General features: G+C 36.4%; 3 protein-coding genes across 3 annotated transcripts; all 3 read right to left on the bottom strand.

Moving 5' to 3' along the window:
* Positions 1-1,905: 1,905 nt before the first annotated feature.
* LOC150052665 (olfactory receptor 5M5-like) lies at positions 1,906-2,844 on the bottom strand. Its single transcript, XM_090348759.1, has one exon. It carries the CDS (start codon positions 2,842-2,844, stop codon positions 1,906-1,908), a length of 939 nt encoding a protein of 312 aa, XP_090204885.1.
* A 6,115-nt stretch (positions 2,845-8,959) lies between these two features.
* Positions 8,960-9,919, bottom strand: LOC150052664 (olfactory receptor 5M10). The gene has a single exon (XM_090348758.1). It carries the CDS (start codon positions 9,905-9,907, stop codon positions 8,960-8,962), a length of 948 nt encoding a protein of 315 aa, XP_090204884.1. The 5' UTR covers positions 9,908-9,919.
* Positions 9,920-15,804: 5,885 nt separating this feature from the next.
* On the bottom strand, positions 15,805-16,752 carry LOC150052663 (olfactory receptor 5M10-like). Its single transcript, XM_090348756.1, has one exon. The coding sequence runs from the start codon at positions 16,750-16,752 to the stop codon at positions 15,805-15,807; it is 948 nt and encodes a 315-aa protein (XP_090204882.1).
* Positions 16,753-18,745: the final 1,993 nt, after the last annotated feature.

The following is an 18,745-nucleotide window of genomic DNA, read 5'->3' as shown; positions in this document are numbered from 1 at the left end:
CTTGCAAGTAAATCATTTTGATTCAATTACCCCTCTCAGAAACAGTTACATATAAACAAACTTCTGTCTCTGTATTTTGTAAATCCTAAGTGAACAGAGTGGAAGACTTTTGCCCATTATCTACTGCCATCAGGGAATCAAATCTCCCAAGAATTATGAGCAGTGGGACTTATTTACTTTATGCTGAAGGTTTCAACTTATTTTTACATGTTTATAGCCTATAAAGTAGAATTGTACATGATAGAAGGAAAATGTTTTAGAGTTTGGAAAATGCTGGAAATCATTTAACATTCCTTGAACTACTTACGTGCTCATACTGAGCCTTGACTTTTTTTAATGGCAATAATAATTCATAGCTATGGAAAACACAAATAACAACAATGATAATGTGTTTTGGATACTAATAACTACAGCAATATTGTGTTCCCCCCTCCCTCGATCTGTGTGTCTGAGTTGCAATACCAGAAAGAATAAAGAGTTTATGATGCAAAATAAAAATTCAAAACAAATAGAAAATTCAGAACTATTTTTATTTAAGAAAATAATTCCTTAGACATCATGTACAAAGTACAACTATAAGTAAGTTTATACATTTCAAGTCAGCTCAGTAGTACAGAATATACCTGGCATGCACAGGGCCCTAAATTTATATCCAAGAGTCATATCACTGGTATGTCTTTGCAGTTCCCCAAGGGATTTGATTTCTTTGCTTCTATTACTGAAAGAGAGAAAATGCAATTTAAGAACACTAGTGAAAAAATAATAAAAAAAACATTTAGGACAATTTCATTTATATCAAGTCAAATTCATTAAAACATTGTTATATAAGTCTCTGAATACATATTGCTAATCACCAAGCAAATGATAATCAAAAAAAGTAATAAATATTAAGTGCTAAATTACCATAGGAAATGGGAAAAAATCAATTTCCAAAAGAGTGTAATTGAGGAGAATTCAGCTTCATGTATCTGAACATCAGAAATATCTGAAGCAAGAGTGACATGGGGGCCGGGACTTTGGCCTAGTGGTTAAAGTGCTTGCCTAGAATGCATGAAGACCCGGGTTCGATTCCTTGGTACCACATATATAGAAAAGGCTGGAAGTGGTGCTGTGGCTCAAGTGGTAGAGCTCTAGCCTTGAGAAAGTCCAAGGACAGTGCTCAGGCCCTGGGCTTAAGCCAAGGACTGGCAAAAAAAAAAGAGTGACATGGTATGAAGACCTGATATTTATTTTGTTTATGAAGTGAAAAATGAATGGTTTTTTGCAATGATTTTTATCAACATAAATGCACGGGCATTATTGTAACTACATTCTATTTTAGAAGAGCTATCAATGAGAAGGAAAAGGTAAAAGGGACATGGCAAAAATAAATTCAGTCAGAAATCTAACATTTCCCTCCATACCAACTTGGATAAGTATATCATTTATAACATATATTTCAGAGTAATGACGAGCTTGCTCTTAAATTTGTATTAATATAGGATGAGAATGAAACTTAAAGAAAATTTACCTACCATGACAGAAATGTTTCTGCAAGAATAATTTGAAAGATAAAGAACAATAAATGCCTAATGAACTGCCAAAAATGGCACTTCATACTTTGGGTGGAATTATCTGTTCAGTACTAATTTTGGAGCAATGAAAATGCCCATAGTCTATGTATCTATATAGTTATATATCTGTCCCATTTTAGCCTATATGTCTATATAATTTCTTACTTTAAAATAGTTCTATGTCAGTGCAGACAGAACTACACACTCTCCTGCATGACATAGCACATATTGTAAACCACATAATATGAATTAAAAAGGCCAATAGGAAATGAGACAGTGATTTGTTAATTTATTGCTTTCATTATCTGGTTAGAGAATAAGGATACCTTGAATACATGTGATCACATCAATCTTATTTAATAAATAATTCCTTTCTGACAATTTTTCTTATTGCATTTTTTACATCTTTGTTCCTTAGACTATAGATCAAAGGGTTTAACATAGGACTCACAAAGATATAAAACACAGCCACAATTTTCCCCTGTTCTACAGATGTCTCAGAAGGGGGTCTCAGGTACATACAGAACAGAGTCCCATAGAACACAGTGACCGCTGTCAGATGGGACCCACAGGTAGAGAAGGCCTTGCGCCTCCCCTCTGCAGAGCGCATGCGCAGAATGGCTGTGAAGATGAAGATGTAGGAGATGAGGATGATAGTGAGCGAGCAGCTGAGGTTGGAACCCGCTACCACAAACATGGCAGTCTCTTTAACATAGGTATCAGAGCAAGCAAGGACCATGAGGGGAGGGTCAGCACAATAGAAGTGGTTGATCTCGTTGGGTCCACAGAAAGTCAGGCGAAGCATCAGGATGGTTTGTACTAAGCCATTCGCAAAGCCATAGATATAAGGAGCAGCAACAAGGCACAGGCAGACACGCATGGACATTTTGCTAGCATATAACAAGGGCTTGCAGATAGCCATGTAACGGTCATAAGCCATCACTGTGAGCATGTAATAGTCTGTGATGACCAGGGCAATGAAGAAGTTAAACTGGATGAAGCATCCAATGAAGGAAATGGTTTTTCTCTTGGACAAGAAATTAACCAGCATCTGAGGAGTGACAGTGGTAGCATAACAGAGATCGACAAAGGAGAGATGACTGAGGAAGAAGTACATTGGGGTGTGAAGCTTTGAGTCACTTCTGATTAAGCAAATCATGGTTACATTGCCAATCACTGTGATGAGGTAGACAAGTAAGAAGACCACAAACAGGACTGGCTGCAATTCTGCTCGATCTGTCAGTCCCAGGAGGACAAACTCTGTTACTGTTGTGTGGTTTTTCTTTAACATTATGTTGGTTTGTGTTCCAATGAGACCTGAGCAAGAGGAAATAAATGCATGGGCTTTATCATTCATTCATTATCTCAATCATATATTCTAGGATTTCCTCCTCTTCTTTCTATTTTGTAAAGACACATAGCATAAAAATGGGACTTGGGAAGCATTAATTTAATATTTCCAATATCAAAATTCATATGGAGGTGTAACTATCCAGATTGATAAATAGAATGAAAGATGATGGACAGATAGGTGAATACATTGATTGATAAGATACCTGTTTATACAATTATATGTGTGCACACAATTCTGTTATTGAATATTTATGACATGATCATGCTAAGGCAACATAGTGTTCCAGAAAGCACTGTTGAAGTTCAGTAGAGGTAATAATAAAAAATATTGAAATATACTTAGTCAATGATGCTGGTACTAGTCTCTGTTTATGTTTTATTTTTATTTATTTTTTTGGCAATCTGGGGCTGGAGCTCAACCACTTGAGTAACAGCAGCACTTTGGCTTTTCTCTATATATGTGCTACCAAGTAATCGAACTTGGGTCTTAGTGTGTGCTAGGCAAGCACTCTACCACTAGGCCAAACTCCCAGCTCAATGTTCATGTTGTATTAATTTGATTTATATTGTAAATGTGATAGTTTGTGCTTGACCTTGAGACTCCTAAGTTCTTTTGCTTTAAGTTTACATTTTAGGAAGGTTCTGGAGCTTTTCCCTGGAATGGCCTTGGTTGGTAATTGTCCCTTGCAATCTGGCTCTGGCTTTGAGCTAAACTCTTGACAACTTTTTCTAGACTAATCTCATTGCCATCTTCTTATTGCCACCTCTCAAATAGCTTAATTATAAGTCTGTGCTACCATACCTGGCACCTTGAAATGATGTTTTAGCTATATTTTATAGTATTATTAATCACCATTAAAAATATTTATCACCTCTGTTCACCTTTTGTACTATGGGAAATGAGTGATGTAAGCAAAAAAAGAGTTTCAGGTACTTTAGCTCTGTAATTTATGGCAATAGAAAGTGATGAAGTTAATAAAAACTCACTGTTTTTATACACTTTGCTGAATGGTGACTTCTTTGTACAAATTCTTAAAGACATTAAAAATATTTTTAAAAATAAAAGCACACAACATCTTACATGTTTTAAGCCAGAGTTTTAATTTCAGATTTTGTAGTTGCAAAGGACATTGCAGGGGTCTTAGGTAACTCTAAATAGTATCTTAACCTTTGGTCACACAAATGTTTCCTGTAATGACTCAGTCTCCTACAGAAAAATCTGCACTATGGTTTTGCTTTATGGGAGATAGTATTTACTAGTCTTGTGATCATGGTTCAATCTGAAATAAATGAAGAAATTTATAGAACATACCTTTCCTGAGATTCGTTTTCATTATCTCTGAAAGCTTAATATCCATTTTAAACTTGAAAGTGCCTATATATTTAACAAAGGAGTATAGAAATTATGTAGTAAAATACATAGAACCAAATAGGAAATTTTAAACTCAGAAACAATCCTAAAACTTGCTTAATACAATACTTTATTTTATTTCTCTTCTCATGAACTCACAGGAATTCATGTTAAGTTAATAGAGTTTTAACAATTCTCGAATACCCGACTTCCTAAGTAGAAATCTAATTCCTTCCTTCCATTTCTATTTATGTGGCTTGGGAAAGTTGCCATAATCTCTGCTTTGTATTTTTTGATTCTCAAAATTTGAGTAGTAATAGCAGTTGCTTCCATGTGAGGAAATAAACTCAGTGACATCTTTAAAAAAAAAGTATTTGCATATAATAACCACATGAAAGTTATTAGACAAGGGAATTACAGGGCAAGTGGCAAGTCTAGTGGAGAATAAGTATCAAATTAATGAATACACTTTTATGAATCATAGCCAATCCACGTATTTGATCCAGCAGCCCTTAAGTACATCTTTCCTAATTGTAATTGACCCTTGTTAAAGGAAGTGGGGGTCTCTTGTTCATGTAAAAAGCATTCTAACCCACAGGGCTTGGTGGTTCATGCCTGTAATCCTAGCTACTCAGGAGGATGAAATCTGAGTATCAAAGTTCAAAGCCAGCCCAGGCACAAAAGGACCTGCAATTCTTATCTCCAATTAGCCTCTAGAAAATGGGAAGTTGGGATTGCCTCAAGGGTGGGGTGGTAGCCTTGAGCTGAAGAGCTCAGAGACAGCACCCAGTCCAAGTTCAAGCCCCATGACCCACAAAAAAAAAGCACTCTAACCCGACATCCATTTCCAACATTGCTGAGAATAAATAAGAAAAAATAGCATTTTAATAGACACCGAATAATTCATCCTATTATGATCAGCTCCATTTTCTTTGAAATGTTTGTTTCTGTATTTTACAACTTAGAATGATGGTTCGTCCTACCTTAGATGGGAAAACAAGTTCATCATGACAGCACTGAGAGGAAATGCTGGAGTCATTTATAGCAGAATTTCTCTTAGGCAACAAACCCCTGTGGTCTAATTACTTCTTCCAGAAAGCAATGCTCATTAGGAACATCCAATGTCTTCCCATGCTGAAGACGAAAATGTCTTTGAGGAAAAGTAATTTGTCCTCCCTACCACCACCACCACCACCAGGGAATTAAATCTCCCAAGAACAAAGACGCAATCAATGGGAGTGATTCCTTGTTTTAGTTTGTGTTGAACACCAGTATTATTTTTAACTGAGGAAATGGTAATGTATCTTATTTATAACCTCTAAAATAGATTCATGTACAGAGAGGTGCAAAATTTAGTAGTCTAATAAACTAGTTCACTTTTATTAAACTCAGGCTAGCAACTGATTTTGAGGTTTCTGTCATTATTGTTTGATATAAACCAGCATTCTGATCACCAGGGGTATTGTTTCTTTAGAGGTAATACAGTTGTATTGAGTTTTGTTTCTTTTCCATTCGACAGGCCTTGGGAGTCGTTGCCTTTTGTCCTTATTTCCTCTACTTAAAGTTATGACTCAAACTGGGTCCATGCTGGCTTACACCTGTAATCCTAGCTAGTCAGGAGGCTAAGACCTGAGGATCAAGGTTCAAAGCCAGCACGGGCACTAAAGAACATGAGACTCTTATCTCCAATTAATCACTAGAATATGGAAACTGGGGCTATGACTCGAGGGGTAGGGTGGTAACCTTGAGCTGAAGAGCTCAGGGAAAGCATCCAGGCGCAGAGTTCAAGCCCTGTGACTGACTCTCTCTCTCTCTCTCTCTCTCTCTCTCTCTCTCTCTCTCTCTCTCTCTCTCTCTCTCTCTCTCTCTCTCTCACACACACACACACACACACACACACACACACACACAAATAAAATAAAACAGTTACAGACTCAAAAAGACCAAAATAACACCTTGTCAATTGCCCATTAGGAGGAATCAGCTAGAAGTCAAGGGAGAAGGAACTTTACTAAGTCTCGTTCTCTTCAGTATTCTATATGGACATATTACAGTAGCCACAGTCTCATCTGAGGACCCTTCCACAGTATTCATTGGGAAAGAACTTGGCAAGGAATTTTTTTTTCCTCTCTGGCTCCAGTTCTTATGGGGTTTGGAAACCAAAATAGCTTCCCTTATTTTTTCTAGCATCAGGGTAGCATTTGATTTCCACCATTATCCTCCACTTATTCCACTTTCTTAGATGATGCCTTTATTCTTGTCTGAATTATCTTTTGCTTTTAACCCAGCTGGATTCCATTAAGCCTGGTTATCTGACCAGAATTTTCTTTTCTGTTTTTATTATTTTTAAGTAGTTGTATATGGAAAGTGTCAATTAACAAAGCATCTGACCAGAACTTTATGGTTTTTTTCCCTATTTTTTTTAAGTAGTTGTACAGGGGAGGTGTCAATTAACAAAGCAATATATGAATGTAATACATCTTGATCTGTGTCAGCACATTAAACAATCTCATCCCCTTTGACCCACTCAGGAACAGTGTTTAGGCCCCGAGTTCAAGTCAATAAAGAGGGGTGGGGGGATTTGTCCTATATGTGGAGGAGGTTATGCAGAGCAATTCTAGTTCTCAGGCTAAGAGAGTGAATTTAGCACTAGGCTGATAAGTACTTCCTGAGAAGAGAAGATGCCAGGACCATTAGTGGCTGTTATCATAAACCTTGACTTGACAACACTTTCCAACTGTAATTCCATTCAGGAAATAATTTAGAAAATTCTGTACAATTTTATGAAATTTTATTGCCAAATATTTTCCAAAACAATAGATATATCTTCTTCAAAGTTCTACAGCAGGGCTGGGAATGTAGCTTAGTGGTAGAGTGCTTGCCTAATATGCAAGAAGCCCCCAGATTTGATTCTTCAGTATCACATAAAAAGAAAAAGCCAAAAGTGGTAGTGTGGCTCAAGATGTAGAGTGCTAGCCTTGAGCAAAAGAGAAGCTCACAAACAGTGCCCAAGCCATGGGTTCAAGCTCCAGGACTGGCAAAAAAATATAATAATCCTGCAGTATTGTGAGCACCATGACTACTTTGCTATTCATTCTATAATTGCAGGAAACTATTCTTCAGATGTTTACAAAGTTCTTGGAATGATATCTGGCCATATGAGAAGGCAGAAATAGGAGAAGGAAATCAAGATGACTTAACAATTCTGAAATGTATATGTGTGTAATATTAAGATCAAATTTAATCCTATTAAACTTAGTAATAATATTCACTAAAATTGTTAATCTGATTAAAAACATCAGATTTTATTGTCAAGTGAAGTTCATATTCAAATTCATATTTGGTACAAGAATAAACTGTTTTATAAATTATCAAAGCAAATACACAAGGAGATTAATTAACCATATAAATTTAAGTTACTCACTGGCTTACGCATTTCATTATTACTAAAGCTTCCTTTATTGTATGTGTATTAAATATACTTATAATATGTGTATTCATATGTGTGTATACATTTGTATATATGAATATATATATGTATATTCAAGTTATGCATAATGGATGTTATTGCTCTACAGTTTTAAAATATGTAAATATGTAAGTATTTTACAACAAAAACTGTTGCAATGAAGACAGAAATTCTCATGTAGCACAGTTAGTTACAGTTGAGGCACAAAATATCCAAGTACCAAACATTTATTAAGAGGTAAGGAAAATTAAAAACAAGAAGATAGTTTAACAAAATGATCAGAAAACTGAAACATTTCTTGATTGATGAGTTATAGAGGCTTAGAAGTGGGGCTGGATGAATGGTAAAAAGAAAGGTGATGAATACATTTCCAACATAGATGGAACATAGATGCAGATAGAACGATGAAACCTGATTAAAATTAGAGGGGAAAAGGATAGTTGGGAGGGAAAGAATCATAGAAGGGGATGAAAGAATTCTAGAAGAATGATGAAGATGACTTGTATATTAAATTGACATGCTGAATTTGAAGATGACAATAAATAACACAAATGTTTAACAAGTTTTTAAAGTACATATAATTAATAAAATATTTCATTGCTAGCAACTCAAATGCGCAATTTTATTTTCTGTCCTTACTTTTCAGAATAATACAATTTTAGGTGTGTCATACATATGTACCAGTTTTCCTGCTTATAATCTGCACTGAAATAAAAATATCTAAGTTAAAAGTGAGTAAATTATTGTTTAATATAGATCCATTTAAGGGATTAATAAAGCATAAGTTAAGATGAATGCTAGTCCTATATCTTCATAAAGCCTTCTTGGCTGTTGATTGTCTCACTTAAATTTTGATAAAAAGTACATAGAAACTATGTTTTTCAGACAAGTTTACTTTTAAGAATCACATGTATATACCCACTTCTTCATTATACTTTATTGTTATATCCTTGATCACACAAAATCCAATGAATAGGCTTTCCCTTATCACTTATTCCTTAGTTCTAAGCAAGCAATGAATGGCAGGCGTAGAGAAAGAAGATTATACTTACGATTGAGTTATGAACAGTTTATTCCAAATATATATGCATATATTTGCTACTGTTGAATAGACAAAATGCTTTTGAAGATGACTGCTGTGTAGGCTGGAAAAAAAAGTGACAGAAATTCCCCAGCCCTGAAAATAATGTACCAAGTCATCACAGTCACCTACTGATTACCAAGAACATAGAATTAAAGCACAACTTTCTGCAAGACTCGGCCCTTGATCATTTGTTGAATGGCATTGATAACATCCTTGTTCCTCAGACTATAGATCAGTGGGTTCAGCATGGGGCTCAAAAATGTATAGAAAACTGCAATGACTTTGGATTCCTCCACAGATTTCTCTGAAGGGGGTCGTAAGTACATGCAGAAGAGGGTTCCATAAAATAGGGTGACTGTAGTCAGGTGGGAACCACACGTAGAAAAGGCTTTGTGCCTGCCTTCAGCAGAGCGCATCCTCAGGATTGCTACAAAGATGCAAACGTAGGACAGGAGGATAATGAAGAGAGAACTTGAGAGGGTGAAGCCAGCCACGATGAACATTGCCATGCTTTTGACATGGGTCTCAGAGCAAGCCAGCATTATAAGAGGCGGGTCTGCACAGTAGAAATGATTGATTTCAAGGGAGCCACAGAAAGACAGGCGAAAAGTCAGCAGTGCCTGAGAGAGACCATTAAGGAAACCAAACACATAAGGGAAGGTGACCAGAGACACACACACACTCTTGGACATTCTGGTGCTGTAATGCAAAGGGCTGCAGATGGCTACATAGCGATCCAGCGCCATGGAAGCCAGGAGGTAAAACTCAGTGATCACCAGGGCAATGAACAGGAGGCACTGGGTGAAACATCCAGCGTAGGAGATGGTCTTGTGGTCTGACAGGAAGCTGTACAGCAGATTTGGGGTAACATTGGAGGAGTAGCAGAGGTCCACAAAGGACAAGTGGCCCAGAAAGAAGTACATGGGTGTTTGTAGGTGGGAATCGGTCCTGATGAGCACAATCATGCCCAGGTTTCCTGCCAGTGTGGTCAGGTAGATAATCAGGAACACTCCAAACAGGATCTTCTCCAGCGCTGGGTTGTCTGTGAGTCCCAGCAAAACGAACTCTGTCACCGTTGTGTGGTTTGGAGAGGACATCCTCTTATCCTGTATCAGCTGAGTGTTAGCACACTGCAAAGGAAAGTGTTCGGATCTGATCTCTGCATTCATTTGATGCTTTGACTCCTACGTGTAAATTCACTGATCTGTGGACAATTAATTTCCTATTGTCAGCAAATGTGTTGGATTTTTTCATGTATTTTTATTGTAATTAATAGAAGGGTTACATGATATTTGCCAGACAGAAGATGCATTAATTCCCATACATTGATACCCTTTCACATGTCTTGGTCCCCATTTCCCTCCGCCTCACCCCCACCCTCATCTTGTTTTCCCCCCTTCCCTATTCAATTTCAAACAACCAAATGCAAATATATCCGATATATCAGGTAACAAAGTGAGATACTGTAACAATATGAGATGACCAAGGGACAACAAAAGAGATGAGAGATAACATAGTACCTTAAGGACAACATATAAAAATTTCATCCTACATTACTGTTATCAATTTCTTTCTTTTGGTATTTCACACATACAGACACACGTGTACTCACACACACTTACATATACGCATTGCATTTCTTGCATACTTCACTGTTTATCTGCTGGGAGCCGAGTAACGCCATGTCTAATAACTTTCTACTGAGACAAGGCAAGGCACAAGAAGCAGGGCACAAGACTTGATTACCATTGGTTACAAACGTGTTAGGGCTTTATCACTTTTTGCTGAGACCTAGAGTGGGGGTATTTTAGCTAGAGGGACTTCGTCAAGAGGGGGTTGAGAGTTAGAGATTTCTGCCTTGAGGAACCTGCCTGATGTGTCTGTTTGTCCTCTGGAGAAGGAGGGTTGGGTGCAGACAGTCAATGGGCCCTCTCCTCTCTGGCTAGTCCTGGTTGGGGCGTGCTTTCCCTATCCCTCCTGCTGATTGAGAGGGACCAGGGAAGAAGGACCCCCACATTTATATATAAATATACACCTGTATTTTATGTCTATGTACATGTTTGTATATATCTTTTTAGTGACCTGTGTGTCTGCTCTTTCTTTTCAAATGTTCCAAAAATAGCCTACAATGAACATAATTTTAAATGCATATAGCAGGTTATTTCCATCATGAAAATGACAGAATATGCTGAATTTCCACATTCCCTCCAGTGCCAATACCATGTATTTGTAATGCAGAACAAAATATTTACATTTAACATGATATTTCACTTAAAACCCATACTTGCTGGTTTCACTTCATTCAGAGAACAATGAAATTGTGTACATTAATTATGCATTTGGTTCAGCTGCTGAATCAAAAGTTGTTCTCCCTTACTTTGCCATCCATCTACTACTCATTTATTTAATGGTAGGTAAAGCTGAAATTTTTTGTCTATCATATAATATGTTGTTAAGTCAATGAACAAGTATGCACCCATTAAGAACATATATGTAACTATGGAAAGAGTAGTTATTTATCACATAAACATCAATTAACATGTAAAATAAATACAATTTCTATGGCAGTTCTTCAAAAGACTAAACATAGAGCTCCCCTATGACCCAGCAATTCCACTACTTGGCATTTACCCAATCACCCAGAAACAAGGACATACTAAATCCACCAGCACAACAATGTTCATTGCAGCACTATTTACCATAGCAAAGATATGGAACCAACCTAGATGTCCCTCAGTTGATGAGTGAATCAACAAGATGTGGTATTTGTACACAATGGAATTCTATGCTGCTGTCAGAAAGAATGACATTGCCCCATTTGTTAGGAAATGGAAAGACTTAGAAAAGATCATATTAAGTGAAGTAAGCCAGACTCAAGGGAACTTAGGCTCAATGGTTTCCCTCATTTGTCATAATCAGTAAAAACCTTGGGCTCTCCTAGCAGAGATTTGCAATAGAGCAAAACCTTGATACAAAAGGCCATATAGTAGGATGCTAAATGAAAGGATCTCTAGGATATAGAAACACAAGCCATATAATGAATGATTGCTGTCCTTAAGGTACTATGTTATCTCTCATCTCTTTTGCTGTCCCTTGGTTATCTCATATTGTTACAGTATCTCACTTTGTTACCTGATATATTGGATATATTTGTATTTGGTTATTTGAAATTGGATAGGGAAGGGGGGAAAACAAGATGAGGGGTGGGGCTGGGGGGAGAAGGAAATGGGGACCAAGACATGTGAAAGGGTATCAATGTATGGGAATTAATTCACCATCTATCTGGCAAATATCATGTAACCCTTCTATTAATTACAATAAAAATATATGAAAAAATAAATAAATATACAATTTTTAATGAGGAAAAGTGCTTTTAGATACATTTATAAATGTAGAAAGTAACCTACCTGTAAATGTCAAGCCACACATATTGTAGGCAATGAAGGTGAGATTTAGAATTCTTTTATTTATTCCAGCCCCTTCCCTTTCTAAAAATAATGCTTCAGACCCAATTAACATTTTTTTAATTCTCTAAAGCACACTCTTAATTTGATGCTTTAAACATCTAGGTCTCCCTGGAGACCAAAAACCTTTGCCTAACATTTATGTGCACAATATTATATATATATATATATTATACTATTTATATATGGGTCAGGTCTTAATAAAGAAACAGAAATAGGAGATTGGCTTCAAAAAGTTAGAGATAAAGATCAAAAGATATTGATATAGGTACATAGATTCAGATATATATTTTTTTCCAAATGACTAAACTATGCCATACCCAACTATATAATTATTATCTAAGAAAAGGTAAAGCAGAAGCTAAGATAGTGCCTTGACTGAGGGTGGTGGTAGTAAGGCCTAATAGGAAGGGCACAGACAAACAGGAATGCTAATAATGGACAAACAATAATAATGCTCATTATGTATGTATGGAAATTGTACTAGGTGATGCTTTGCAAAATAATAATAATCATTACTACTCATAATAAAAATACCTTTTACTATTTGGTCTGATTTGATTAATCTGAAAATTTGATTAATTTCAAAACTGAATGACATTGCAAAACACTGGCAGAACTTTAATCAAAATTCTCTAACTCTCTAGTCAATGGCACACACCTGTAATCCTAGCAACTTAGGAGCCTGAGATCTGAAGACTGCAGTTCAAAGCCAGGTCTAGAAAATGTGGTATATACATACAATGGAATTCTATTCTTCCATCTCTAAGAATAGCATTGCCCCATTCATAAGGAATTGGAAAGCCTCTGAAAAAATTATATTAAGCAAGTTATGCCAAACCCAAAGTAATATAGGTCGCATAGTTTCCTTCATTTGTAATAATTAGAATGTACCTATAAGTCTACAAGTATACTCAATTAATAGAAAAAGGCAAAAATTACACTTAAACATGGTAAATTAAACAGGATTCTACCTACCTACACAGTGAGACCATAGGAGAATATTTCTAGGGGAGGATTGTAGTGGAGTGTGTGAAGAGAAAACTAGGCAAAAATGATGGAGGGGTGATACTGTGAAAAATAAATGTGCTCAATATCTGACACATGTAATTGTAAAACCTCTGCACATTATATGTACAATAATTTTCATTAAAAATTTTAAAACATGCCATACAAAAGAGCTTTTGTATGGCAAAGGACATAGCTAGTAAATTAATTAGGAAGCCTACACAGTGGGAGAAAATGTTCACCAACCATACAACAGACAAAGGCCTCATATCTAAAATATATCAACAGCTCAAAAAATTGAATCAATCCAAAACTAATCTCCAAAGTAACAACCATCCCATTAAAAGATGGGCCAAAGATTTAAAGAGAGTCTTCTTTGAAGAAGAAACAAAAATGGCCTATAGACACATGAAGAAATCCTCAACATCTCTGGTCATAAAAGAAATGCAAATCAAAACAACTCTAAGATTCCACCTCACTCCAGTTAGAATGACCAGGATCAAGAAAACGAATAACAACAGATGCTGGAGAGGATGTGGCCAGGAGGGATCACTACTACACTGTTGGTGGGAGTGCAAACTCGTTCAACCATTATGGAAAGCAGTATGGCAGTTCCTCAAAAGACTAAACATAGAGCTCCCCTATGACCCAGCAATTCCACTACTTGGCATTTACCCAATCACCCAGAAACAAGGACATACTAAATCCACCAGCACAACAATGTTCATTGCAGCACTATTTACCATAGCAAAGATATGGAACCAACCTAGATGTCCCTCAGTTGATGAGTGAATCAACAAGATGTGGTATTTGTACACAATGGAATTCTATGCTGCTGTCAGAAAGAATGACATCGCCCCATTTGTTAGGAAATGGAAAGACTTAGAAAAAATCCTATTAAGTGAAGTAAGCCAGACTCAAGGGAACTTAGGCTCAATGGTTTCCCTCATTTGTCATAATCAGTAAAAACCTTGGGCTCTCCTAGCAGAGATTTGCAATAGAGCAAAACCTTGATACAAAAGGCCATATAGTAGGATGCTAAATGAAAGAATCTCTAGTATATAGAAACACAAGCCATATAATGAATGATTGTTGTCCTTAAGGTACTATGTTATCTCTCATCTCTTTTGCTGTCCCTTGGTTATCTCATATTGTTACAGTATCTCACTTTGTTACCTGATATATCGGATATATTTATATTTGGTTATTTGAAATTGGATAGGGAAGAGGGGAAAACAAGATGAGGGGTGGGGGTGGGGGGGAGGGAAATGGGGACCAAGACAGGTGGAAGGGTATCAATGTATGGGAATTAATGCATCTTCTGTCTGGCAAATATCATGTAACCCTTCTATTAATTACAATAAAAAATATATGAAAAAAATTTAAAACATGAAAATACAAGAAAGACAAAATCCAAATGTGACATATCTAGAGAAAAGAAAAGTTTCAAAGACAATATTGGTAGTGTTTCTGTAAGCCACCAAGCTTAGAAAATAGAAAGAAGCATACATCGCAAATATAGGAAGCCCATATTATAAAACATTCTTATTAGGATGATGTGTTTCAGATATCATATTATTTGGCTGTGAAAAAGAGAAACAACCTTCCCAAACCAAAAACAAAACTGTTATCTGAGCTATAAAAATCTCACAGGATAAATAATACTGGTCTTCAAATTGAAAGGGAAACAGAAAATTTTCTACCATGAAGGACTCTTTGGGTCTTCCTTCCTAACTGGTGTCTATCTAAAACTTTCCCTTTTCTCCAATTATCACAGCTGTGTGCCAAAAGTAAATATGCATTATATTCCATATGCATTATAATGAAAATTTTTAAACAAGTTGACCTTGGTGATTTCTCTCTCACAATGATATGAGCACCTTTCATCCTTTGTATTTTTTGTATGATTTTTTGCAGAATAGTATTCGGTTTGTAATCCTCAATGTTGAAAACATATTGACAATACTAACTTAGCTGGAATTTGCCACTGAAAAATAGGTAAGTATATTTATGATCAACATGGACCTACATTCCTTGTCAAAATCACAGATTATATTCATAAATCTTAAATGGTCAATTATTTTTCACAAAACTATCATTTGGTTGTGGGGCCACGTAATCAAAATAAAATATCTGTAAATTTAAATTTTCTGCAAGGTATATTCAATCATAATCAACAAATAGAGCCAATATTCAGGACTATACAGTAAGGGAAAATAATCTTTCATTAAAAAAACTGAGCATTGTATCAAAGCTTAAAAAAATCTTGGACATTATTCCCTTTTAAATAAATTTGTTGCAGCATAATCATCAATGTAGATCAAGACACAGAGTGCTTATAGGAAGTATAAACTAATGGCTTCGTAGTCAAGATTAATCTACAAAAGAGGGGGATTTCTGCTTCTAGTTATTAAATCAATGTATTTTGAAGCTAATGGCTTCAAGAAGAAATGACTGAATCAGCTTTCCTAATAAGAAAAATGTCATCACTCCCGAGAGGACTTACTAGGTCATTACAAACACTAAACTGCAGTTCTTTGAAAGAAAACCCTCTTGCTCAAGTGCTGCATGGCACGGATAACATCCTTGTTCCTCAGACTGTAGATCAATGGGTTCAGCATGGGGCTCAAAAATGTATAGAAAACTGCAATGACTTTGGATTTTCCAACTGATGTTTCTGAAGGGGGTCGTAAGTACATGCAGAAGAGGGTTCCATAAAATAGGGTGACTGTAGTCAGGTGGGAACCACACGTAGAAAAGGCTTTGTGCCTGCCTTCAGCAGAGCGCATCCTCAGGATTGCTACAAAGATGCAAACGTAGGACAGGAGGATAATGAAGAGAGAACTTGAGAGGGTGAAGCCAGCCACGATGAACATTGCCATGCTTTTGACATGGGTCTCAGAGCAAGCCAGCATTATAAGAGGCGGGTCTGCACAGTAGAAATGATTGATTTCAAGGGAGCCACAGAAAGACAGGCGAAAAGTCAGCAGTGCCTGAGAGAGACCATTAAGGAAACCAAACACATAAGGGAAGGTGACCAGAGACACACACACACTCTTGGACATTCTGGTGCTGTAATGCAAAGGGCTGCAGATGGCTACATAGCGATCCAGCGCCATGGAAGCCAGGAGGTAAAACTCAGTGATCACCAGGGCAATGAACAGGAGGCACTGGGTGAAACATCCAGCGAAGGAGATGGTCTTGTGGTCTGACAGGAAGCTGTACAGCAGATTTGGGGTAACATTGGAGGAGCAGCAGAGGTCCACAAAGGACAAGTGGCCCAGAAAGAAGTACATGGGCGTTTGTAGGTGGGAATCGGTCCTGATGAGCACAATCATGCCCAGATTTCCTGCCAGTGTGGTCAGGTAGATAATCAGGAACACCCCAAACAGGATCTTCTCCAGCGCTGGGTTGTCTGTGAGTCCCAGCAGAGTAAATTCCAGCACAACTGTATTGTTTTGCAAAGACATTTTTCTTATCCCTAGAAAACTGAAAAAGGATGTGGGGCATACTCATTTATCCACATTCTGCTTTTATTCCATCTATAGTATCGCTCACACCTTCATCTCTTTCTCATACTCATCTATGGGATGCCTCCTAAACAACCCATCTTCTTGCTACATCTCTGCTTATCTTTTTCTTTCTTCTGAGTACACACACTTACATAGGTTTTTCTTCTTTGCTTATTTTTATTTGAACATGCATTCGCATTTTACATTTATTCTCAAAGTACTTGTGTACTCACACCGATTTCTATGTTGAAAAATTTCCCAAATTTTGAAAAGCAGAACCAACATTAGGCAAACTTTTAAAAGTACACAACAATTGAACAACTCAGTCAGGGGCATAGACAAATGAAGCTGCATTTCCATGATCTATTCAGATATAGCCTACTGTTTCAGAGGCAGAATAAAAGATGAGCATTTTCACTTAAACTGGATTATTCTTTTAACAGGACAATTTATTTCTTAGGTTTATATGTTAATATGTTACAATATAGATTCAGATAAAGTTATGCTTTGTCTTAGGTATAATGACATGTGCTTTTGATTCTATTACTTGACAGGCAGAATTAGGAGAATTGTGAGTTACAGCCAGCCTGGCTACATAGTAAATTCTAGACTATATGGACCAAAAAACATACAAAGAAAAAGAGGTTAAACCAAAGAACAGCAAACTGAAAATAGGAATTGTTTTCTCTTCTCTGGAAATTACTCTATAGATACATGAGAATGTATTACCGAGGTTTACTCTTTTTCCCCTTTTCTACAATATGTGCTTGCAACAATCAACAAATGTATTATTTCAGATTAAAGTAGGAGCTGCTTAGGGAAACTGAAGGCAGGGTACTCTAAGATGTCAGAGGAGAACTTAATGAGTTCTTGGAATAATCAATAAGTAATGCACATATGTGGGGTGTAAATAAGAATGTTTTTCCTTATGTGCGGAAGCTAGATTTTGCTCATGGTCTTAATTAATTATTTTTAATGGTATACAAGTGTATACTAACATATTAACTAAAATTTAGTAGATTCAAGAGATATTTCCAATAGTATAATTCCTTAGAAAGACAAAATAAAGTTCAGCAAAATAAAACACCAGGAAGTAGGTACTTGAAAGAGTTGGAGTAGAGTCAAGGGGAAAGTGATAGTCAAATGATGAGGAGAACGAGGGAAAAATTCAGACAAGATTTTAAATATATCCTACAAAATTAAGAAGAGTGAGGGAACAGGTAGATAGCAGAGCAATAGGTGAGAATGTAGAAAGAAGTGATGTTGATCAAGGTATATCATTTTCATAAACTGCTTTGTTAAATGGCAACTCCTTTGTGCAACTAAGTAAAGATAATACAATAGAAAGAAAGGGGGAGAGAGAGGGAGGAATCGAGGGAGGGAGGACGGGAGGGAGGGAGGGAGGAAGGAAGGAAGGAAGGAAGGAAGGAAGGAAGGAAGGAAGGAAGGGAGGGAGGGAGGGAGAGAGAAGAATGTTTTCACTCACTTTGATATCACATACAAATTCACTTTAATATGTGTAATGCTTCATAGAGTTATAAATGTGGTTATGTTATTAGCTTGATGTGTCCTCTATTTTTGTTAAAATATGAGAGTCAGTGTCAAGCTTTTAATCCTAAAACTATCCTTAATTTGGCCCTCAAATGTAAGTAGAGCTTGCATAATAAATGTTTATAATAACCAAAGAAGCAATATAAAAAGAATGTTCAAAGTCAATGAACGAATGTATTTTTCAGAGTCATGAAATAATTATCACAATGTAAAATGTAGGATGTGTTTGTTAGTTAGCTAGTGCAGAAAGTAACCTACCTGTAAATAATGGCCCACTGTGTACTTTAAATCAAGGTGGAAATGTTTGATGTATTTATTTTGCAAAATTCCCCAACTTCTCAAAATAATTACAAAGATACAATTAAAATTTCTACTAATCCTCAAAAGAATTAACTTAATT

The sequence above is a fragment of the Megascapheus bottae genome, chromosome 16, assembly GCF_031878675.1.
Source record: "Megascapheus bottae isolate mThoBot1 chromosome 16, mThoBot2.hap1, whole genome shotgun sequence".
Classification (NCBI taxonomy): Eukaryota; Metazoa; Chordata; class Mammalia; order Rodentia; family Geomyidae; genus Megascapheus; species Megascapheus bottae.
The sequence above is the reverse complement of the archived record's forward strand: the minus strand, read 5'-3'. Positions and strand labels throughout refer to the sequence as shown.

Excerpts from the sequence above, each read along its gene's own strand:
- LOC150052665 (XM_090348759.1), bottom strand. The coding sequence starts at position 2,844 with ATGTTAAAGAAAAACCACACAACAGTAACAGAGTTTGTCCTCCTGGGA.
- LOC150052664 (XM_090348758.1), bottom strand. The coding sequence starts at position 9,907 with ATGTCCTCTCCAAACCACACAACGGTGACAGAGTTCGTTTTGCTGGGA.
- LOC150052663 (XM_090348756.1), bottom strand. The coding sequence starts at position 16,752 with ATGTCTTTGCAAAACAATACAGTTGTGCTGGAATTTACTCTGCTGGGA.